The 18,579-nt window shown below is 44.7% G+C and overlaps 1 protein-coding gene across 5 annotated transcripts in view; it reads right to left on the reverse strand.

The window, feature by feature from the left end:
- The window catches only part of PTPRA (protein tyrosine phosphatase receptor type A), a 373,699-nt gene that overhangs the window by 175,851 nt on the left and 179,269 nt on the right, over positions 1 to 18,579 (reverse strand). For all 5 annotated transcript variants that reach the window (XM_030191011.1, XM_030191010.1, XM_030191012.1 and 2 more), the window contains 2 exons: positions 14,934 to 15,070; positions 2,254 to 2,344 (listed from right to left, as the gene is read on the reverse strand). In XM_030191011.1, the coding sequence (XP_030046871.1) occupies positions 2,254 to 2,344; positions 14,934 to 15,070 (228 nt within the window). The remainder of the gene's footprint in view (positions 1 to 2,253; positions 2,345 to 14,933; positions 15,071 to 18,579) is intronic.

Raw genomic sequence — 18,579 nt, forward strand, 5'->3', positions numbered from 1 at the left:
ATAGCGGGGGAGAGACATGCTGCGCATCCAAAATGGCGTCCGGCGCGAAACTCCACGAAGGAGCCGCGCGGGAAGAACGGCGCTTAACTTTAGCCGCTTGTGCCGTCGCCCAAATTAAGGGCGTTCATGGCATTAATGTCTCCAACCTCAAGGGCGGCCCACGAAGAAGCCGTCCGAGCCGCGTGGCCGGCCAAGATGGCGGAGGCGAGGAGCGGGGGATGGGCGTTTATGGCGGGAAAAAACCGCCACGCCAGAGGAACGACCGGGACATTCATCGGTCACGAAACTGTCACCCATCAAGGGCGAATCAGGTTGTAAAACCCCCGCATCCCCTCTAGAAGCGCTCCAGCGATCCGGGGAGCGACCCTTTGCGCCCTCGCCCTCCGACGCCATATGCCACGAGGAGAAGAATCGGGGAACCCCCTGCCCGCTATAAAAAGGTAAAATTACCTGCTTGCCGCTCCGAGCTGTAACGAACTGGTGTCCCAGTGAGTAGCTGCAATGAACGTTTAAAGAAACGTCGAATTAAACGCCTTTAAAGACGTTTAAAATTTTTTTTTTTTTTTTTTTTTTTTTTTTAAACGGAGCCAGCGGGAGGGGGGAGAAAAGGAGGGACCTGGCACCACCAGGTTTGCACTTGCTCAAAAGAGCCCTCAACCCCAGGCCTCAACAAAACCTAAGGATTAGGCTTGGAGGCCTAGCCAGAGCTGCTGCTGTGTGTGACCACCACCTGCTGAGATAGAGAACATACTGAGGAGTTTCCGGCAGCACATGACCACATATAGGGAGGCAAAAGTTTGCTCTCTATCTCCACCTGCTGGTAGATGGACACAACCCACCAGTCTATGGATTGATCAGCTTGATGATATGGAAAGGACTATTTTACATGCTCATCATCCAATGTGGTATATATCATTCAGTGTAAAAAATGTAACGAAGGATGCTATATTGGAGAAACAGGCCAGATGCTTAAGACAAGATTCAATCTGCACAGACATCACATGAAAATAGCTGGTGCCAGTCAAGCCCCCACCCCTGTGGGCCAACACTTCACAAGACCAGAACACTGCACCAGTGATTTCACAGTAAGAATACTGAAAGGTAATTTTAAAACAATACAGGAACGTAAGACCTTTGAAATAAGAATGAATGAATATTTTGACACCCAGCAAACAGGACTTAATAAGGATCTGGGTTTTCTAACCCATTATAAACCATAAAGCTGTATTTCTCTGTTTATTACCCTCCTCTCACCTACCAACACCCATCCTGTTAGAATATCAATGAAATGCTTTGATGTCCCCATGCATACCCCCACCCTCCCACTCTGTCAGACTGTCAAAGTAATGCTTTGATGTTTCTCTTATATATACTATCTGCTAACTCATTTGCTTATTTCCGATCTGACAAAGAAGGGCAACCTTCGAAAGCTAATCAAGAAATGTATTAAGTTATGTCCAATAAAAAAGGTATCATCTTATTTTCTTTTCCATGTTTTATTTTGTTTGATTTCTATTTATAAACAAAACACAAAAGGAGTCAGCTTGAAGACACCCAAAAGCATCTGAGCTGTATTTTTTTCTAAAACATAAAATTAAGTGGGTAACATAACAAAACATTTTGTAGCCTGCTAATACCTTGTAGTTCTAAGTGGTTACCAGAACAGGAACAGGAGCAAACTCCTGGAATAATCAAAGTTAAACTCAAAACAATGAATATTATAAACATAAAAGAAAAAAAACGTACTTAACCATAATCGGGATCTGAAATTATACAAAGCCATTCAAAAAAGACTAATTACTTCATAATACACATTTTCAAAATAAAATTAAGATAAGAACAAGAGATCTGATAGACACAAGCGAGGTTAGTAAAGTGGTATGCAGAGCAGCAGTACATGGAACAGTCAGTTGCAGCAATGTTAAGCACTTCTATATTCGTTTCAGATAGCACTTGGAAACATGACAACTGGGCAGAAATTATCACTAGACCATGCAATAAAGGCACAGGCTCTGCAAGCTACGTCTCCAAATGATATGCTGTTTCCTCAATCCTAGCCATTTGATCAACACAATTAATAAAATTCTGAGTGCATACCTTAATGTGCTTCCTACTGTACGTGTCCTGCTGCACAACAAGTAAAGGCTAATTGCTCCTACAACACAACTTTATGGCATGAATAAAATGCCCTGTCCTACCCTGCTGTTTCAGATTGATTATGTTCCATATCGGATGTTAAAAGTTAATACCTACATGGCAAAATGTTAACGTATCTATTCTTCTCCTTATTTTCCTCCTTTGAGGCAGCTTCACACGTAGCTTGGATGGGACATGCTGGAAGAGCCTAAAATGACAAGAGCAAAACTGTTAAATGATCATCCTACATTTCCTCTTTCTACCCATATATACTTTACTAGTGGCAGCAATGAACTCATTCAAAAAAACAATTGCAACTGGTAAGAACATACTAGTACTACAATTTGACATGTCAAGCGCCTTCGACATGGTTGATCATGGAATATTACTTCATATTCTAGAATACTTCGGAGTCGGAGGCCCAGTCCTCAAGCGGTTCGAGGGATTCCTCACCACCAGATCCTACCAAGTAATAACAGATGCCGAAAGATCACCTCCATGGACACCGGAATGCGGAGTTCCTCAAGGATCCCCCTTATCACCTACCATCTTCAACTTAATGATGATACCACTAGCCAAACTATTAGCCAATCAAAACCTTAACCCTTTCATATATGCAGACGATGTCACAATCTACATCCCGTTCAAACACAATCTAACCGAAATCACCAACGAGATCGACCAAGGCCTCAGAACCATGCACACCTGGGCAGATTCATTCCATCTAAAACTCAACGCAGAAAAAACTCAATGCCTAGTACTCACTTCTCAATACAACACAAACAACTACTCCACTATTACCACACCATACTGCACCCTTCCTATCTCAGAAAACCTGAAGATTCTCGGAGTTACCATAGACCAAAACCTCACTCTCGATACCCACGTGAAAAACACGACAAAAAAGATGTTCTACTCGATGTGGAAACTCAAAAGAGTTAAGCCTTACTTCCCGAGAAGCATTTTCCGTACCCTGGAACAGTCTATGGTAATAAGTCACTTGGACTACTGTAATGCTCAGTACGCCGGCTGCAAAGAACAGATTATTAAGAAACTCCAAACAGCCCAAAATACCGCAGCCAGACTCATATTTGGAAAAACCAAATACGAAAGTGCGAAACCCTTAAGAGAGAACCTTCACTAGCTACCACTCAAGGAACGCATCGAATTCAAGATATGCACGATCGTATACAAGATCATTCACGCAGATGCCCCACTTTACATGTCTAACCTAGTGGACCTACCGCCCAGAAACGCCAAGAGATCAGCCCGCAAATTCCTCAATTTGAACTTCCCCAGCTGTAAAGGACTTAAATACAAGCAAGCATACGCCACCACCTTCTCGTACAGAAGCACACAGCTATGGAATGCGTTACCCCAACCTTAAAAACCATGGACAATCTAAGCAACTTTCGCAAATCCTTGAAGACACATCTCTTCAACAGAGCCTACAAAAAGAACCTCTAAAGACACAAATCACCACACAACCTATCTACACAACTAATTACACCTCCTACATCACCCTATTTAACACTCCCTTCTCTTTCTTCAAATATCTTCGTCCTACCACCGATTATATCTAATATCCTCTCATGAATATGTCATAACAACACTCTGTCAGCCATATTGAGCCTGCAAATAGGTGGGATAATGTGGGGTACAAATGTAATAAATAAATAAATAAATAAAATAAATATATGTATATTTTAATGACTGTGCTAGCCCATTTTAGACTGCCAGGTTGAGCTGAAAGTTCTCCTGAAATAATACTTGTAGCTCCCAAGGGAATGAGCCATCTGACCATGGAGTATCTAACTGAGGTGGAGGGGCATTTTTGAAAGAAATGTCCAAGTTGCGATTTGGACGTCTTTGCAAAACATCGAAATCCGGGGGCGGGGAAAACCATATTTTCGAAAAAAGATGGACGTCCATCTTTCGTTTTGAAAAAAGCATCAGGGACATCCAAATCCAAAGACGTCCTTAAATTTGGATGTCCCTAGACATGGACATCTTTGACTTTCGGCGATTTTTGAAACCAAAGATGTCCATGTCAAAAACGTCCAAATGCAAGCCATTTGGACTTGGGAGGAGCCAGCATTTCTACTGCACTGGTCCCCCTCACATGTCAGGACACCAACCAGGCACCCTAAGGGGCACTGCAGCAGACTTCATAAAATGCTTCCTGGAACACAGCTCCCTTACCTTGTGTGCTGAGCCCCCCAAAACCCACTACCCACAACTGCACACCACTACCATAGCCCTTACGGGTGAAGGGGGGCACCTAGATATGGGTACAGTGGGTTTCTGGTGGGTTTTGGAAAGCTCACTGTTTCCTCCACAAATGTAATGGGTAGGGTAGGGTAGGGTATGGGCCTGGGCCCGCCTGTCTGAACTGCACTGCACCCACTAAAACTGCTCCTGAGACCTGCATGCACTGTCATAGACCTGAGTATGACATCTAAGGCTGGCACGAATTATTTTGAAAGATGTTTTTTTGAGGGGGGGAGGGGGTTAGTGACCACTGGGGTAGTAACGGGAGGTCATCCCCATTCCCTCCGGTGATCATCTCGTCATTTTGGGCACTCAATCTGCTGCCCCTCACTACCTCTCTACCCTCATCTCCCCTTATGTTCCCACCCGAAACCTCCGTTCACAGGACAAATCCCTCCTCTCAGTACCCTTCTCCACCACTGCCAACTCCAGGCTCCGCCCATTCTGCCTCGCCTCACCCTATGCCTGGAACAACCTTCCTGAGCCCCTACGTCAAGCCCCCTCCCTGCCCATCTTCAAGTCTCTGCTTAAAACCCACCTCTTCAATGCTGCCTTCGGCACCTAACTCTTACCTTCAGGATATCTGGACTGCCCCAAATTGACTGCCCCCATCGTATCGTCTACTCACTTGTCCTTTAGATTGTAAGCTCTTTGAGCAGGGCCTGTCCTTTTATGTTAAATTGTACAGTGCTGCGTAACCCTAGCAGCGCTATAGAAATGTTAAGTAGTAGTAGTAGTAGTAGTTATTCGTAAAAAAAACACATCCGGGTGAAAATGTCCAAGTGTTCATCATGGACGTCCTTGCTTTTTTCGATTATGGGTCAAAGACGTCCAAGTGTTAGGCACGCCCAAGTCCCGCCTTCGCTACACCTCCGACACGCCCCCTTGAAATTTGGATGTCCTTGCGACAGACTGCAGTTTGAGATGTCTAAAATCGGGTTTCGATTATACCGATTTGGACATCTCTGGGAGATGGATGTTCATCTTCCGATTTATGTCAAAAGATGGACGTCCTTCTCTTTCGAAAATGAGCCTGCTAGTCAATCTAGACAGGTTGATTTAATTTTGGTTTTGTCCCCATTATGTCTATGAATCATAGCTCCAAGTTCTCTTGTAAAGTTGAAAACATAAGTACATAGATACTATGGAGCGAAACTAGATCTGGGTCAGGTGCCTTCCCACCCATCACGAGAGTGCGGTTCCCGCAGTACAATACTATAGCATAATAAAAGTAAAAAATAGGAGACAACTCCAAGGGAAGGCGGGAGGGTTTGTGAGAACATAAGGCCTGCAGTCCTCGCAGAATACATGCTACAGGTAAGTATCTTTTCTTTCTCCGAGGACAAGGAGGCCTATAATTTTCACATGTGGGAATCCCTAGTTACTAAGCTCACCAAAAACAACCACCAGTGGTCCATTGGACCTCGCAACGGTGAGAGCAAAAAAATAATTAACCTGAAACTATATACAGTCTGAGTGAGAGTGCAGCCTGGAACAGAACAAAACAGGCCTAGGAAGGTGGAGTTGTTCTCTAGACCCCAAACAAATTCTGCAGAACTGTCTTTCCAAACCGACCGTAACGTTCAGTATCCTGCTCAAGGCAGTAATGAGATGTGAATGTGTAGACTGAAGAACACATCACAGCCTTGAAAATTTCTTTAACGAAGGCTGATCTCAAGTGGGCTACTAACGAAGCCATGGCTCTAACATTGTGAGCCCTGACATGACCCTCCAGGGACAGCCCAGCCCGGGTATGTGAAAGAAATGCAATCTGCCAACCAACTGGAAATGGTGCATTTCCTGGACTGTGAAAAGTTGCAGGAAGACCTTAGGAAATTGGAAGAGCCATCCAAACGGCAGATGAAATTTAATGTGGACAAATGTAAAGTGATGCACACTGGAAAGAATAATTCGAATCATAATTACCTGATGCTAGGATCCACCTTGGGGGTCAGCACTCAAGAAAACGATCTAGGTGTCGTTGTAGATTACTATGCTGAAATCTTCTGCTCAGTGTGTGGTGGTGGTGGCGGCAGCCAAAAAAAAGCAAACAGGATGCTACGAATTATTAAGAAAGGGATGAGAAATAAGACCAAAAATAACATAATGTCTCTGTATCACTACATGGTGCAACCTCACCTCGAGTATTGTGCTCAGTTCTGGTTGCCATAACTCAAAAAAGACATAGCGAAATTAGAAAAGGTTCAAAGAAGAGCAACCAAAATGATAAAGGGGATGGCAGTCCTCTCATATGAGGAAAAGCTAAAGAGGTTAGGGCTCTTCAGCTTGGAAAAGAGATGGCTGAGAGGAGATATGATTGAGGGCTACCAAATCCTGAGTGGTGTAGAACGAGTAGAAGTGAATTGATTTTTTACTCTTTCAAAGACTATTGGATACTCAAGGAAGTTACATAGAAATACTTTTAAAACAAATAGGAGGAAATATTTTTTCACTCAATGAATAGTTAAGCAAGACACACTGCTAAAGTATGCAATAGGAACATGTCTTCTTGCTGGTGGCCAAAGCTCAAAAGCTGCAGTCAGATTCAGTTCTTCCTTGACATGAGGATTCCACAGGCCTTGGATTATAGTCAGGTATTGGGGTCCATGGCTGTGATACTGACATTACTTCAGTGGGCCAGGGCCCAAATGCAGCTCCTCCAGGAGGCTCTTTTGTTTTTGTACTCTTCCTAGATGCAGGACATGCAAGTAAAGTTGCTGCTCCAGGGCTGCATATGGGAACAGTCTGCAGTGTGGCTCCACACCCCACCTCTCCACCCCCAACGTGGAGAAAGGCATGAATTTTGCAGCTCCAGAGTGGATGATTGTGACCATGGACACCAGTCTCAAGGGATAGGGCACCCATTGCCTAGGTCAGATAGCACATAGTGTGCACTTGTGGCCAGCCCATGGTGGACTTGATAACATAAACAGGGAATGCAAAGATGCCTAGATCTTTTGGTTGCAGGAGAGAGTTAATGTCAGAAGGCATCAATGCCCTGGTACAGCCACAATCAATTAACGGCTTCATCTATGTGTTTCCTCTGTGGCTGTTGCTGGGCCAGGTATTTTAAATGATTGAGCATCAAGGGAGCACTGTGGTGTTGTAACCCTGGATTGGCAACAGTTAGTTTGATATGGAGATCTGGTACGGCTATTGGTGGGGAATCCATGGAGACTACTAGTGTCATAAGAACTGTTAATGCAGGGCCTGGTGAAGGTGCTTTTATTTTGTCTTACAGCTTGGCTCTTGAGAGCATGCCTGTGGAAGAGAGGTTATTCGGACAGAAAAGATCTGCTTCCTTGGCCTACATTTGAGTGTGGTGTATGTTCGAGGGATGGTGTTAGGATCGCCAGATTTTATTTCTTTAAAAACATTTATATCCCGCACCATCTCTAAATCTGAGCAGGTTATAACAAATACATCTATAATAAAATAAAAATATTGCAGTCAACGATGCGTACGTCTAGTAGCTCTATAGAAATTATTCTTATTAGTAGTAGTTGTAGTCTTCATGGTAGAAATCTTGGAGTTTTTACGGGGTGGTTTAGACAGCAGAGGTCTGGCCTTCTTATCCCTTAAAGTTCAGGCGGTGGCAATGGTGTGTTATCAGGGTCTGGTATGGGACAAAACCTTGGCATCACATATGTATATGCTCAGATTTCTTAGAGGAGTTAAGCTTAGTCAGCCTCCTTGCAGTCTGTTGGTTCTGTCTTGGGATTTAAATCTCATTTTGTCAGCTTTAGTTAGGTCTTCTTTTGAGCCCTTAGCAAAGCATACGCTTAAGGATGTTACTCTGAAGACTGTGTTTCTGGTCACAATTTCATCAGTCAAGATTTCAGAATTACAGGCCTTATCGTGCATGGAGCCTTTTCTTGTGTTTTCCAAAGAAAAGGTAGTATTCCATCTAGTGCCCTTCTTCCTCCCCAAGGCAGTGTTGACCTTTCATGCCAACCAGGCTATTGTGTTGCTGGTATTGGTGGAAGTCAGAGGAGTCAAAGAGCAGCAACACTTACATCGGCTAGATGTCAGGAGGGCATTGCACAGGACAGAGGAGTTTCATCGTTCAGATCATTTGTTTGTTTTATTTGATGACTGGAAGCAAGGAATGTGTCCAAAACGACTACTGGTAGGTGGATAAAGAAAGCAAGCAAATGCATCAATGTATATTCTTTAAAGGCAGCCGGTACCAGAATCTATGAAGGCTTAATTCACCAGGGATCAGGCAGCCTCATGGGTAAAAAGCTGTCTGGTTCCTCAGCAGTAGATTTGTAAGGCATCCATTTGGTCCTGTTTTTGCATTCCTTTTTCAGATACTTGAGTGGATGTTTAGGCTGGGCAGGATGTGGCCTTTGCTGCGCAAGTGCAGTGCTTAGTGCAGTGGCCTGAGAAACTGGGTTCAATTCTCACTGCAGCTCTTTGTGACTCTGGGCAAGTCACTTAAGCCTCCATTTACCCAGGTACAAAATAAGTCCCTGTATATAATATATAAACTGCTTTGATTGTAGCCACAGAAAGGCAGTATATACCATTTGCCTTTTCATTTCTGCAGACTTATAGGAGCTCACCCTTGAAGGTCACTGCGAGGGGTTTAGTTTGGTTTACATTTGCTGAGCCCATTCGCCAGGCCCCCTCCCGGCCCATCTTCAAATCCTTGCTCAAAGCCCACCTCTTCAATGTTGCCTTCAGCACCTAACCACCATACCTCTATTCAGGAAATCTAGACTGCCCCAACTTGACATTTCGTCCTTTAGATTGTAAGCTCCTTTGAGCAGGGACTGTCCTTCTTTGTTAAACTGTACAGCGCTGCGTAACCCTTGTAGAGCTCTACAAATGTTAAGTAGTAGTAGTAGTAGTAGTAAGTGTTGGATGTATTAAAAGAAAAGAAAGAAAATGATAAATCAGAAGCCAACTCAGTACAAGAATAAAAAGGAGAAGTAATAGGCAAGCGGAGCATTGAGAGGTACAGATTGGGGTCTCAGTTATTTGCATTGTTGCAAAAATACTAACTCTCTATTTTATTTATTTACTTGTTACATTTATATCCCACATTCTCCCACCTATTTGTAGGCTCAATGTGGCTTACGTAGTACCGGAGAGGCGTTACAGACTCCGGTGTAAACAAATACAAAGTGAGCTGTGTTATGTCCATTACGTTCTTTAGTTTTATTGTGTTGCAAAAATCAGGCATTTATGTTGCATCGGTAGGGTATGCCTTTTTAAACAGGTTAGTTTTTGGTGTTTTCCGGAAGTTTAGGTGGTCGTTCGTAGTTTTCAAGGCTTTTGGTAATGCGTTCCTCAGTTGTGTGCTTATGTAGGAAAAACTGGATGCGTAAGTTGATTTGTATTTGAGTTCTTTGGGTAGTGCAGATTTAGGTACGTTCGTGTTGATTCGGATGTGTTTCTAATTGGTAGGTCGATTGAGTCTGTCATGTATCCCGGAGCTTCACTGTAGATAATTTTGTGAACCAGAGTGCAGATTTTGAAAGCAATGCGTTCTTTGATTGGGAGCCTGTGTAGTTTTTTGCGAAGGGGTTTTGCACTTTCAAATCACGTTTTTCTGAAGATAAGCCTAGCTGCCGTGTTTTGAGCGGTCTGAAGTTTCTTTAAAGTTTGTTCTTTGCATCCCGCATTCCATTGCAGCAGTCTACATGGCTTAGTAGTATGTTGTCTTCGTCATCAAAACAAATCAAAGTGGTTAACAAAATTAAAGATTACAAATCCATTCAGACTCAGTTGTGGACCATTGTGCTTAAAGCCAGCCCTCCCGCTTATACAGGTTCACTTAAGAATGAATTAACCATTGGAGAAAGCCAATGCAAAGAAATATGCTTTTAGCAATGAACATAAAGTGGTAAATGATTTTTCCAAGTGCAAATACTGTGGAAGGGAATTCCATAAGACAGGAGACAAAAAATAAAAAGCTGGCTTTCTTATAGATTCTCATTTTGCCCTTGAAGAACTTGGAAGAACGAGTCTATTGTCATTTAGAGATAGCAAAGATACTTACCTATAGCAGGCATTCTCCGAGGACAGCAGGCTGATTGTTCTCACATGTGGGTCGATGTCCGCGTCGGCCCAGGAAACGGCAATTTTTTAATCAAAAAATATATACACTTAAAAGTTTTGCCAGAGTCTTCAGGTGCGCGAATCGCGCACACCGCGCATGCTGGATTGCACAGGCCAGTTATAGGTTTGTGCAAAAGTGGGGAGTCTCAGTCTCTGTCTGCTGATAGGAGTGCATAACCCATCATTCTGGACTGGTCTGGAGAGACTAAAGGAAAGCAAATTAGCAGGTAAGATCTAATTTCTTCATCTACATGCTTATTTAAGAAGTATAGGTGTGGATATTTACTCCATCTCCAGGGTGGGTGTAAATGTCCACACCTGAAATGTTGGTGTGATTTCTTACATTTACTTTAATATTTTATAAAGATAAATTGCATCTACTTGTCTTTATAAAATTGACTTAAAATAGGTGCACCCTTAAAAAATTGTCCTCTAAAAGTGAAAAAATTCTACTTTAATGCATACTGAATTGTATTTTTTAGACAACATGTGAGGGTAACAGCTGACACTTTTTCCCCTACTGGGAGGTGTACGATATAGACGTGTAAATAATGGCACTAAGTCTAATGCAATAGACACAGCTAATAAATAGGTTCCAGAATTCAGGATTCCCTCTTATCATGCACTGATAAGTACATGGGCCACACAGAGCTAACAGAAAAGGATTTATTTACAAAGAAAGTGCAAAACAAAATATACACAGAAGAAAAGAATGGGATATATCCTTGATGCAAATATGTTGGATAATAAAATGAACAGATGTCAAATGGAATAATACACTAGATCTGAAATTCATTGAAAATAGCCACTAAACCACAAAAATTACAGAGATATTAAGAAAACAGAGATATCAAAATAAATTATTTAGAGAAAACCTAAAGCAGGGGTCACGTGATGCAGCTGTCCTAGCAAGAAGCCCTAGAGAGGAGCTCTGAGCTGATCCCTATAAATCTGCTCTAATCGTGCAGAATTTCTCCTTGCAGAAGACCCTTTTTAGCTCTAAGAGATTCCACTGCTTCGGAAGCAGCTGAATGAGCTGTACTGACAGGTTATGCCGAGTAAAGGTGCAGTGCATCACCAACAACTGTCTTGCATGAGTTTATCCAAGACGGCGATTACTTCTGATGTTCTGGATGAGGCAGCGGTAATGGAACTAAAGAAACACTTTACGGCGGTGATGGATGACAAATTATCTCAAATCAAGACTGTGCTGCAAGAAGTTAAAGATAGCCTTGATTCCCCCTAATTAATGCTTCGCACAAGTGGAAGAGTGAATCGTCACCCAAGAGACTCAAACGGCAGGCCTTGATAACCAACTATGAATGCTGGAGCAGCAAAAACAAAAATTGCAAGAAAGAGTTGAAGACCAAGAGAATCGTAGTAATCGTAACAACTTGCGTTTAATAAGTCTTCCAGAAAGTATAAAGGAAAGAGACTTACATACTTGGCTAGAGGCCTGGCTTCCCACAGCGCTGAATATGCAAAATGGCCCTGCCACTTTTTCTATTGAACGAGCACATGGGACAGCACCAGGCGGACGACCGACGCCCTACACCAGTCATCGTCGGGTTTTTAAATTACGTAGAGAAAGAACTTATCTTGTGTAAATATAGAGAATTACAGGCTCTTTCATATGAAAATGCAAAGCTGTTCCAGGATTTTTCAGCAGCAGTGGCTGCACGGAAGAGGGCTATTGCGCCATACTGTATGGATCTTTACAAGTGAGGGTTCAAAGTATCATTGCAGTACCCTGAATGATTGCGTTTTGCACTTCATGGTAAAGACTTGCACTTTGAGAAATCTGAAGATTTAGCTGCATTTATCCAATGGCTACCAGCACCAGAACTGCTGTCGGTGTAGGAAGATGAACACATGTAGAGAGATTGCATATGTTTGGGCCTATAGGTCTTGGTTTTTTTTCTACTTGCAGCCGGGTACCTTCAAGTTTAATTGATTTTTTTTTCCTTTTGTTTTTGACCTCTGCAATTGGAGATCGTTCATAGGGAACCTAGGTGCAAGTGCGGTGTAGAGCTGGCGAACACACTTATCTCATAAAGGGTGGACACACTGCGGTGGTCAGTAACATCTCAGGGGAATTGTTTTTCCAATCACCCTGATTGGCATAGGAAAGCTATGGATGTTTTTTGTCACCCTTTTAATCAGACTGCTTTCCGTCCGGTGCAAGTAACATAGTAACATAGTACATGACAGCAGAAAAAGACCTGCACGGTCCATCCAGTCTGCCCAACAAGATAAACTCATATGTGCTACTTTTTGTGTATACCTTACCTTGATTTGTACCTGTCCTTTTCAGGGCACAGACCTTATAAGTCTGCCCAGCACTATCCCCGCCTCCCACCACCGGTTCTGGCACACCCACTTTTTTATGTTTTTATGTTACATTTTGCAAGAAGACTGAACTTTCTGTTCGGGTGGTTTGATGTTGAGGGGTGAGCCCGGGGCGGGTGCTCCCTTCTTCAGAGATTGGGGGAAAGGAGTTTGATCATGAGTATAATGGGCTATAGGGGTATGGATGTAGTGATTTGAGATGTCTGATTGTGTGGTAGTATGTGTTTGGGTGGCTGGAGGGGAGTGTGTGGGATGTATGGGTGGTAGGGAACTATACATACAATGGACCTTTATATTTGCCTGGCTTGATGATTCATTTGGTACAGCAGTGTGCAGTTATACAGCATCAAGCTCAAGGCTTAGCTCCCATGCCTCAGGACACCAAGGCTGGGAGAAGTACAAAAAAACAGGTCTTAGAAAGGATGTAAACTCAAAGATTGCTCAACAGATGACTACTACTAGCTGAAAGGCTCTAGAACAAGAACACTGCGGCTCCAGATGTTCTCAGCAAGTCCAAGGATATGGTATGAGGTAAGCTGGATTGCTCCTGTCTCAGTCCTGGTTCACCTCTGCACATTCACTGTGCTGAGCCCAGATGCCTCCCCAACCAAGCAGGCATGGGCACAACCATGCCACAAGGGGTGCAGGGGCCTTCCGCCAGCAATATTCAAGCAACAGCCTCTTTTGGGACAACAAAAGGAAAATTCAGCACAGGGTCCATCATAAATCCTGCAGCAGGTATGCCCCTGGCGTGAACTTCCTTGGTCGCAGGAAACCTTACGAGGAGAAGTGAGTTGGGCTGTTGCTGGGCCTCTGAGCACCTGCTGGAGCACTGGGTTGAGGACCTGTACCAGGAGATGTCTTTAGTGGATGAATGAAGCCATTGTTTTAGACTGAGAAACAGAAAAAGGAATGACCCACAGCAGTGAGGAGAAGACCTTGTAGGATAGCCTGTACTTCAGTCATCTAGTAGCCATAGTGGCCCTGGCAAATGCTGAACTCTTTGCACATAGTGGCAACCTTCTACTGGACCAGCAGAAGAATTATCCAGAGACAAAAATGCATAAGCACCATCCAGACTGAAACAGATCTCCCTCCTTCAGTTGATTTTATTTTTGACCAGTATAAGAAAGGGTATCACACTTATGTATACAGACGAGGTAGCTCAGTGCCTCACTAAGGTATACAAGAAGCACAGCCTGAAGTACATGAGAGAACTAACTTCAAAAGGGTTCTGGAAAATACTAGTACCAAACCTATCTTACTGGGCAATGGTGGAGAGCTGCTAGCGTTCAGCTGTACAATCTCAGTAACCAGTTTAGTGAATTTGCCTGGACTTGTTCAAATCAATTATGCTGTTTACGTACTTCTCTATCACAAATTGAGCAAAACCACTCCAACCCCCCCCCCCCCCTCCAAAAATAAAAAAAAATTGAAATCTAAAAACAGGGCTCAGATACTTTGACAGTGATACTCCACTTTTTCACATTTCCAGAATCACTGAGCTATGACCAAAGTCTCAAGGAGCCCCACTCAAATGCTCTATTTATATTTAATGTTAATGTACGTTTGAATTGTTGCTTTATGTTTATTTAAAATTTAACTTACCGCTTAGCTTGGGTAGACCAAAGCAGTTTACAATATAAAAAACATAAAAAGACAATATACAAAATTAAAATATAAGAACTCTATAATATTATAGAAGACCCATAGTCATTCATACAGAGATCATTCACTACAATCAACAAAGTGCATACAATTTATATTCCACAAAGTTATCAATATACCTGGTCATTAAGTTCTCCTTCCAAACTAAAAGCCTCTTTAAAAAAACAAAGTCTTCAACAAAACCTTAAAATTTACTTGGGAAGGAGCACAATGCAGGTACACATTGCTTACAAAAACACAGTTCTGCACTGGGAATCGTTTTTAATAATCTGCTGAGACTGTTTTAACTTATTTATTTCTGTGCCACTTTTAAAAGCCGCATGAGAGGAACAGATACATGGCTCCTGCCCCTGGATCTCAGAGCTCATGCCCTCAGCAATCAGCCCCTCATGCAGCTTCATATTACACTGTGCTTTTTCTAAGGATGACAAAGAGCTTACGTTGAATTCTTCTCTGAACATTTTGTTGTCATCAGCCATTCGCCGGTTAATCTCTTCTTCCAACTTGTCCACAGGCAGTGGCGGGTACTTCCGGTTGGTGCTTGGAGACCTGGCAAGCAGTGGCATGCTCTGAGGTTCTGCAATAAGAAATTAGACCAGTGAGACTGGTAAGTATGGATTTCCTCTGCAACACCACATATCCTATATTAGCCACCAAGAACTGTGCAGAAAACTGGAACCAAAGATGAGTAATATCAGAAAACTTGCAAGGCAGATGTCTAATGCAAGAACTGAAGCTCAATGCAAAATGTTATATTTTCGACATATTTCAAAATATATGTGTTCAGTTTCTACAATATGTGCTAAAAGTTCCTTATAATAATACACAAACAGAGCTATTTCATAAAATTATTTGTGTAAGGGAAGGTCTCACTATCTTTACTCATTTGGCCTTTTTATACTTAATCATGCCTTCAAGAAAAGGTGGTCCCTGTGAAAACCCTTATACCATACTTAAACTTATCGCACCCAATGTGAGCTATGCCATCTTATACGACAGACATGCTAAACAAAAATGCCTCTGCCCTTCTAGAAGAGAAATCCTAAAGTGAAGCAGTCCTGGGACCAGCTGAAACATCCCCCTGACGGAGAAACGGTGAAGGGATGAGAATAGGATGTATCCTATACTGTTTATTGTAAGTCACATTGAACTCAAACTTGTTTGGGATAATGTGGTATATAAATGTCACCAACTGGGAAGATAACGGGAAATCACAATAAAGGTAAAATTAGGTTTCATACCTGATAATTTTCTTTCCATTAATCATAGCTGATCAATCCATAGACTGGTGGGTTGTGTCCATCTACCAGCAGGTGGAGATAGAGAGCAAACTTTGCCTCCCTATATGTGGTCATGTGCTGCCGGAAACTCCTCAGTATGTCGATATCAAAGCTCCATCCGCAGGACTCAGCACTTAGAGAATTACACCCACGAAGGGACACTCTGCCCAGCTCACCACCGCCGAAACGGGGGAGGGGAATTAACCCAGCTCATCCCCATACAAGTGGGGGAGGGGAATTAGCCCAGCTCATTCCCACACAAGTGGGGGAGGGGAATCCGTCCAGCTCATCCCCGCGGAGCGGGGGAGGGACACCACACCCGCCGATGCGGGGGGATCTGGCTTATCCTGCAACCGCAACCGCGGGAGGAGCTGACTGACCCTAACACCGCCGAAGCGGGAGGGGTACAAAGCTGCCCTACAACCGCCCGAAGCGGGAGGGAGCGCCGGCAGAATTTTTGTCTCAATCCAGCCCCGTAAAACGGAGGGGAGAGGAATGCAGCAGCTCACTGTAACACAAACTCGTCTCAACTCTTGAAGAATCCAAGTGAAAAACTTGAACACGAAGTCCTCCTGAAGTAACTGAAGACTAAACTTGAACCTGAAATGCAACCAGAATAAAAACAGTACAGATATCTGGGAGGGGCTATGGATTGATCAGCTATGATTAATGGAAAGAAAATTATCAGGTATGAAACCTAATTTTACCTTCCATTTCATCATGCTGATCAATCCATAGACTGGTGGGATGTACCGAAGCAGTACTCACCCAGGGCGGGACATTGAAATCCCTGACCTCAACACTGAAGCTCCAAACCGGGCCTCCGCACGAGCAGCCACAGTCAAGCGGTAAGGCTTGGAGAATGTATGGGCCGATGCCCAAGTTGCCGCCTTGCATATCTCTTCCAAGGAGACGGACCCGGCCTCTGCCAACGAGGCCGCCTGAGTTCTAGTGGAGTGAGCCTTCAGCTGGATAGGCGGCACCTTCCCCGCGGCCACAAAAGCCGCTGCAATGTCTTCCTTGACCCATCTTGCCACTGTAGGCTTAGCAGCCTGCAGACCCTTACGAGGACCTGCACACAGGACAAACAGATGATCCGATTTCCGGAAATCATTGGTCACTTCCAAGTATCTGATCTCACATCCAGATATTTAAGAGCTGCTGATTCACATGGAAGCGAGAAGCAATCCTGGGCAGGAAGGAAGGCACTGTGCGAATAGACACTCCTGCCTCAGTGACCTGCAGAAAGGGCTCTCGACATGAGAGTGCCTGGAGCTCGGAAACTCTTCTGGCTGAAGTGATAGCCACCAAAAAGACTGCTTTCCACGTAAGGTCTTTCAGAGATGCCCTCAACAAGGGTTCAAAAGGCGGCTTCTGCAATGCTCTTAGCACCAGGTTGAAATTGCACGCAGGCACCACTGAGTGCAGAGGAGAGCGCAGGTGCTTAACTCCCTTGAGAAAACGCACCACATCTGGCTGCGAAGCCAGGGAAGCACCCTTCAGGCGGCCCCTGAAACAAGCCAGAGCCGCTACCTGGACTTTAAGGGAACTGAGCGACAGGCCTTTCTCCAGACCTTCTTGCAGGAACGCCAGCACTGAAGAAATTGGAGCAGTGAATGGAGAAAATGAGCCTGCTTCACCACGCTGCAAAGGTACGCCAAACCCTGACGGAAGCAGTAAAAGTAGAGCGCTTCCTCGCTCTCAGCATAGTGGCGATGACCTTGTCTGAGAAGACCTTCTTCCTCAGACGCTGCCGCTCAAAAGCCAGGCCGTAAGACCAAAGGGGGAGGCCTCCATCACCACGGGACCCTTATGCAACAGGCCCTGCTCCACTGGCAGCCGCAGAGGATGGTCCACTGAGAGCCTGATCAAGTCCGCATACCAGGGACGTCTGGGCCAGACTGGACCCACCAGGATTATCCGGCCTGGATGCTTTGCCACCTGGTCTAGCACCCTGCCCAACCTGGGCCAGGGCGGGAACACATAGAGAAGCTCTTGTGCCGGCCCCTGTTGAAGAAGAGCATCTACTCCCAGGGAGCGAGGGTCCAGTCCTCTGCTGAAAAAGCGCGGCACTTGGCAATTGGCCGATGACGCCATCAGGTCTAGGCTCGGCTGGCCCCAGCGCTTCGAGATGCCCAAGAACGCCTGAGCAAATAGCTGCCACTCTCCGGGCTCCAAGGTATGGCGACTGAGAAAGTCCGCCTTGACATTCATGACTCCGACAAAGAGAGCCGCTGACAGCTGTGCCAGGTTCACTTCCGCCCACTGGCATAGATTCATGGCCTCCTTGGCCAGAGGGGCGCTCTTGGTACCTCCCTGGCGGTTGACATAGGCCACAGCCGTGGCATTGTCCGACCGGACCCGTACTGGCTTCAACGCCAGTACCGGGATGAACTCCAACAGCACCAACCGAATGGCTCTGAGTTCCAGGAGGTTGATAGACCACTTTGCCTCTGCAGGAGACCAGAGCCCCTACGCTGTCCTTCCCAAGCAGTGGGCTCCCCAGCCCATCAAAGAGGCGTCTGTCGTGACGACAATCCACTCCGGGGTCACCAGAGGCATTCCCGCAGACAACTTGTCTGTCTGCGTCCACCAGCTCAGCGCCTTGCGCACTGCTGGGTCCAAGGGAAGGCGCACAGCATAATCCTCCGACATCGGAGTCCAGCGCAGCAGCAGAGATTATTGTAGTGGTCTCATATGAGCCCTGACCCAGGGCACTACATCCATCGTGGCCGTCATAGAGCCCAACAGCTGCACATAGTCCCAAGCCCGAATAGGAGAGGCTACTAGGAACTAGTCCACCTGA

The sequence above is a fragment of the Microcaecilia unicolor genome, chromosome 2, assembly GCF_901765095.1.
Source record: "Microcaecilia unicolor chromosome 2, aMicUni1.1, whole genome shotgun sequence".
Lineage (NCBI taxonomy): Eukaryota > Metazoa > Chordata > Amphibia > Gymnophiona > Siphonopidae > Microcaecilia > Microcaecilia unicolor.